The sequence below is a fragment of the Sceloporus occidentalis genome, unplaced genomic scaffold (assembly GCF_023333645.1).
Source record: "Sceloporus occidentalis isolate IW3139 unplaced genomic scaffold, rSceOcc1.0.p SCAF_216, whole genome shotgun sequence".
Lineage (NCBI taxonomy): Eukaryota > Metazoa > Chordata > Lepidosauria > Squamata > Phrynosomatidae > Sceloporus > Sceloporus occidentalis.
The window spans coordinates 383,256-389,344 of NW_028317196.1; the positions used below are offsets into that span (position 1 = coordinate 383,256).

At 38.5% G+C, this 6,089-nt stretch overlaps 1 protein-coding gene across 1 annotated transcript; it reads left to right on the forward strand.

Moving 5' to 3' along the window:
* Positions 1-295: 295 nt before the first annotated feature.
* Positions 296-4,291, forward strand: LOC149277350 (homeobox protein BarH-like 1b). Its single transcript, XM_089503040.1, has 4 exons — positions 296-497; positions 2,363-2,666; positions 3,410-3,494; positions 4,127-4,291. Exons 1-4 carry the CDS (start codon positions 296-298, stop codon positions 4,289-4,291), a joined length of 756 nt encoding a protein of 251 aa, XP_089359166.1.
* Positions 4,292-6,089: the final 1,798 nt, after the last annotated feature.

Sequence of the window (6,089 nt, forward strand, 5' to 3'; positions counted from 1 at the left end):
AGGATCAACCCCACTTCCTACAGCACCAGAGGGAGGATTTACCCCTCTGCCAGGATCTGCCCCTCTCCCTCCATCACCAGAGGGAGGATTTACCCCTTCTTCAAGGCCTGCAAAGAGAGGGGATGCTGAGCAGCCCAGGCAGAGGATTGCTTTTACCCCAAGGAGAATGAGCAGGCAGTTTGCAGACACTGAGCGCTCTCTAGGGGGACCCCACTCTCTTCTCTGAGAATCACTGGGTCTGTCTGTTGGGGGGCACTTGGTTTTTGGATTGTTATAACCCCCTGGGACGGTGACCATGCAGCACCCCTTGGAGATAGGGGCACATTATTTGCCCCCTGAAGCCTTTGCTGATCACAGGTCCCATCGCTACAGAAGTTTTATGATCGAGGAGATTCTGACTGATCACCAGGACTCCAAAGTGTCTCCGAATTCTGGGGATCTGCTGAAATTCGGGGTACAAGCCCTGCTGTCAGCCAGACCCTATCACAATCACCTCGGTATGTACTTACCCCTGCTACCTGCCTCATGTTCCTGCCCCTGACAGCTCAACTTATAGGCCCTGGTTGGCCATTCCCCGTACTGTCTGTGTGTATAGTGGCACTGTGTATCTGTGTATAGTGGCACTGTGTATTTGTGTATAGCGGTACTGTGTATCTGTATGTGTGTATCTAGGTATCTGTGTGTGTGTGTATGTGTGGTGTGTTACACTATATCAATGTGTGTGGTGAGTGCAGTATATATCTGCCTGTGTACATTGTTACATTTTATTTGTGTTCTTGCAGTGTTATAATGTATACCTCACTGTGTATGTGTTGGATACAATGTTACAGTATGTGTTTTTGTGTGTGTGTGTGTGTAAACTGCCCCAACATATTGGATACTGCTTATGCTGTCTGTGTATAGTGTGTGTCAGTGTGTATCCGTAGGTGTCAGTGTGTAGTTTGTGTTGTGTTTTCGGTGCCAGTGCGTTTGTATAAATCTGCTCTTTTTACCCCCTTTCCCCTGTGATGTTTGTTATTATTTTATTTTTATATTTATATCTGGAAGATTTTTCCCCAATATCACAAACAGTGAAATTTAAACAAAAATCTGAATATTTGTCAATTTTTAGTTCTGAGATTATTTTTTTGAAATTCAATTCCGATAAAACATAGAAACATTAAACAATATATGGAAAAAGCTCCATATTGTGAATATTTTTCGCAACCTGAACTAAAAGGTCCGGTTAACAATTTCTGCGACATTTATATTTAATTTTATAAATCCAGACTTTGGAATTTATAGGAAAAAATCGTAACATTCTGGGGAGGAGAAATTAAGTAAAACCACAGAGTTTCCAAATTTGCTCCTAAATTGCAGAAATTTCATTTCTTGCTCTGTTATTTTCGAATAATCTCGAGAAAATGAGAGTTGGGACCACTGGGCTGTATTTCGGGGTTTAAAGCTGTTATAAATTTACACATTTTGCGTGATTTTGAAGTATATTCTATTTTTTTGTGTAATTTGTAATATTATTGCTAAAATGATTTCAAATACCTAGAGCTAAATCCGAAATCTTCGCATTAGTGTGAGTGGGGCCCCTGTGTTATTCATGCATGTGGCCCCTGTGTGTATGTGTGAGTCATGTGTGTATTTAGTGTGTGACATTTTATTGTCACATGTTAGATGTTGTCTCAGACCCAGCCGGTTTTGTACGTCGTGATCTCTTTTCCCACTCGTGACTCCCTGGATTTATTTGTTCAGTTTATTCGGTTTTTTTCTCCAATTGTCGCCTAAAACCTAATTAATTAATCCGAATTGGAGGGGTTTGTTAAGAAATTTCTACTTAGTAAATCTGGATCCCCTCTGTCTTCAGGTCACAGGAAATATTGTCAGAAATATTTCATACAAACATCTGATAAATCACAGATAATAAAGCGAATTATTCGTGGAATCAGAGTCCATGGATTCACCCACTAAAATAATTTTTAAAAATCCAAAACCGTTAATTTTCACCCAAAGTCACCTTTTCATTACTGATTTTGAGGCTGATTTCCTGGGCAGATGGGGAACGAAAATGTCCCAAATTTCGTTTACTAAAGTGACTAAATCCCCTTCGTGCTGCGCATGGATTAACCATTTGACTGCCAGGTCGGCCTTCATTAGAGCCGAGTAATACATTTCCTGCTCAGCACCGTGCATACCGCATTCCAATGTACAGCACCGATCACTGGGTATATAAGTGATAAAAGTGATGTGAGATGTTATATTAAAATGGCACAAATACTTACAGCACTCACTGACCGTGTAATAATAGCAATATTAATATAATAATAACAATAATGAATAATATTAATAATGTGTTAATATGCGTTTGTTGCAGCCCTCCTGAAGGCAGAGCAGGCCTCGGTTTTCAAGTTTCCTCTGACCCCTCTTTCCTGCCCCGGACTGGGCTCCCCCATCAGCTCTGCCCTGCTGGCGGCCGGCTCCGGACTGCAGGGAGGCCCAGGCTCCCCACACCACTTGCCTCTTGAGCTGCACCTCCGAGGGAAACTGGAGGCTGGGGTATCAGAGCAGGGCAACAAAGCCAAGAAGGGCAGAAGGAGCAGGACGGTATTCACCGAGTTACAGCTCATGGGGCTGGAGAAGAGATTTGAAAAGCAGAAATACCTCTCCACCCCTGACAGGTAAATCCACAGCATTCGTGGAACGTCACGCACCCACTAACACTTCATCTTCTTTATGGAAATCACACTGACCCGCTGGCACAGCTCTCAGAGTTTGCAATTATTATTATTATTATTATTTTTATTGTTATTATTATTATTATTGTTATGACCCACATTGTTAATTATTTCTAGGAAATATTCTTTGGTATGGATTATGTTATTTTCTTCTACATGACTAATTATTATACAGCAGAATAACCAGGGTTTTTATCTGTAAATCATACATTTGTATAAGAACTGCCACAATCACAGTTTTCTTGAGTTAATGTAGAAACATTTTGAGGGTTGCGTATCTGTGACATATATTAGGGAGTTCATCGGATATCAGGGAGTTAATCGGATATCAGGCCCAAATCTCTACATAAAGCACCCAAACCCAGGGCCCAGCATTAACTGACCCCCAATAATTATGATGCCCCCCCAAAAAAATTTGACTCTTCCCATTAAACCATTTCATAAGCAGGGTAACCCCAGTGGGGTGAAGTGATCCCTCAGCATACTTATCTGCAGCCTGGAGGCCCCTCTCCCCACTCAGAGGAGCCACTGGCCCCAGAGCTTTAACATACTTGGAATGATTTCCATGGGGCATTCCCTGCACGTTCCCGGAGATCCTGTAATGTCTTCTCCTGTTTGTTTTTTACTGTTTATCTATTGCTGATGTCTGACTGCTGTGTGAATAACTCCCATTAATCTGATTTCAGAATAGACCTGGCAGAATCTCTGGGTCTCAGCCAGCTGCAGGTTAAGACTTGGTACCAGAACCGGAGGATGAAATGGAAGAAAATAGTAAGTACCACCACCACACTTCCCGTTGGCTGCCCGAACACCAACCAACCATGTCTATATATATATATATATATATATATATGTATTTTCTGTATGAACACAGACTCATTAGTAATACATGTAATTATTACATATTATTATGACATGTTTTTGTTACATATTATTATGACATGTTTTTGTTACATGTTATTATTACATGTTGTTACATGTTATCATTGTATGTTATTATTACATGTTATTATTGCATGTTATTATCCCTGTAATGTGTGCATGCTACATGCTTGCAAGGTAATTCCTGTAACATGCCCTGGATCACTGCACATGTCTCAAGTCAGATAATTATTAGGCAAATTATGACATTACATCCACTTCCTGTTAATTAGTGACACGCGACTTAATGACTAATTAAAAATAATATAAAGTTATATTAAATGGGAAAATGTCTGCATCACCAGGAGTGAAATCATAATATGTATAATTATTATTAATAATGGATCTCTGTAATATGATTAGAAAGGGGGTCGATCATTCTCACAGATTCTATTCTACTGGCCCTAAAATTAATTATAATTAAATTATTTAAATTTTCGAAATTTCGCAGTTTATAACGTTTGTTTTCCCCCGTTTTTCAGGTTTTACAGGGAGGGGGCCTGGAGTCCCCCACTAAACCCAAGGGTCGCCCCAAAAAGAACTCGATCCCCAGCAGCGACCAACTCAATGAGCAGGAGAGGGCAAAGGGGGCAGAAAAGCAAAGTGACAGCGAGCACTCACCACCCCAAGTGACACAGGAGGAGTAGCAAACAATTGCCCCTGGGCACAGATACTTACCCTCCTGGAGAGAGAGACTCATCCATCTGAGGAGAGAGACTTACCCTCCTGGAAAGAGAGACTTACTTGAGGAGAGAGACTTACCCTCCGGAGAGAGACTTACCCATCTGAGGAGAGAGACTTACCCTCATGGGCACAGAGACTTATCCACATGGGCACAGAGACTGAGGAGAGAGTGCTACCAGCTACACAGAGAGACTTACTTGTGCTCAGAGACCTCCCTTGGGGGAGAGAGACACTCACTTTGCAGGATATGTCGTGAGACTGAGAGTCTAATTCGGATAAACTGTTTTCTTTAATTATTCTGATTTGCAGAATTCGGATTATTATATTGGGACTGAAGTCACCAGGAGCAGCCGGAGTCCCGGGTCAGTACTTTCATTATTCCTGATAATTTGCGAATTTTATGTATTTAATTTCTATTTTTCCTGTAAATATGAAATCACAAACATTTCGTTTTTTTCTGTATGTCTCCTGTAGTTATTCTTGCATTTTATCTAAAAAGATATTAAACTGTTTAAAAAAATAAACCCGTTTTTAAAAAAAATAAAAGATCTCAGTAACATTCTGGTTTTCAGCTTGTGATCCCGGGAAATATAAAGAAAATTGAAAAAGGAAAAATCTATATTATTTAAATAGTTTTCCAGCAAATCGAACAAATGGAATGTATCTGCTCTACACCATGTGATCCAAAATATGTGAAAAAATATTTTTTTTCCTGTTTTTTTTTAATATAAATTCACTTTTGCATTTTGAATAATTCATCACAAACTGTTATTGGATATTTATTTTTTGGGAAATTAAATCCACAATTTGCACGTTATTTTTTTAAACCAATTTGATTTAGATTTTCAAGGAATATCCAGGCAAATAAAAGAGATAAAATGAAATTATTTACTGATTAATTAATCTCATTTATACATTCAGTATATATATATATAAATATTCCCACATTGGGTATTGAGAAAATGCTTCGTGGAAGTGGGCTCACTTAATCCTAACACACTTTATTTATATTTATACTTTGTTTTCATTCTAAAAATAATCCAAGAAATAAATGAGGAAAGTGACAAATATAAAAAAAAAATCCGAGAATCTGATTTTTAAAAAAATAATAAAAGCCAGAGCTTCAAGCAAATATGATTTTAAAGACGAATTTGTTATTTAAATTGATATAATTAATATGAAATTTATAACATACGACATGAATTGTGTTGTGAGTAATCGCTGTTAAATGATCATTTATAATAAATAATCCAAATTATAATATTTGGGTTAATTCGATACGGATGCAAAACACACTGAATTATTCACCGTTAAAACATAATATTAAGAAGCCTGATATACCAATAATTCCAAGATATTTGTTATAAATGTAATAATACGATATAATCTAATAATCCAATATATTTTATCAGAATTATGTGGATTGAGATTTTCTGCATTATTTTCTGAATTATTATATCTAGAGGATGATTTTTTAAGTCACGTTTCTGTACGTTTCTTGCGCACAGGGGGGAATCTGTCACGACGGACTGTGTGATCTCCTAAAATTAGACTCTAAATTGGGGTCTAATTGGGGGTCTCTGTATTTTTCTATTTCCTTTAGGATTTGCAGTATAATATGAGAACACACAGGGTGATTTTGGGGGAATTCTGCGTGTCTCTGGCGTGGGGCAGCTGGGGTCTGATGGGGATGAGTTTGGGGGATACAGTGACACTGAAGGGTCCATTATTGTGGATCTTTTCAGCTCTTGCTTACAGGCA

Bases quoted from the DNA above. Each gene is read 5' to 3' on its own strand.
- LOC149277350 (XM_089503040.1), top strand. From the start codon at position 296: ATGCAGCACCCCTTGGAGATAGGGGCACATTATTTGCCCCCTGAAGCC. The intron at 2,667-3,409 runs GTAAATCCACAG...ATCTGATTTCAG, and splicing joins TACCTCTCCACCCCTGACAG to AATAGACCTGGCAGAATCTC. The intron at 3,495-4,126 runs GTAAGTACCACC...CCCGTTTTTCAG, and splicing joins GGATGAAATGGAAGAAAATA to GTTTTACAGGGAGGGGGCCT.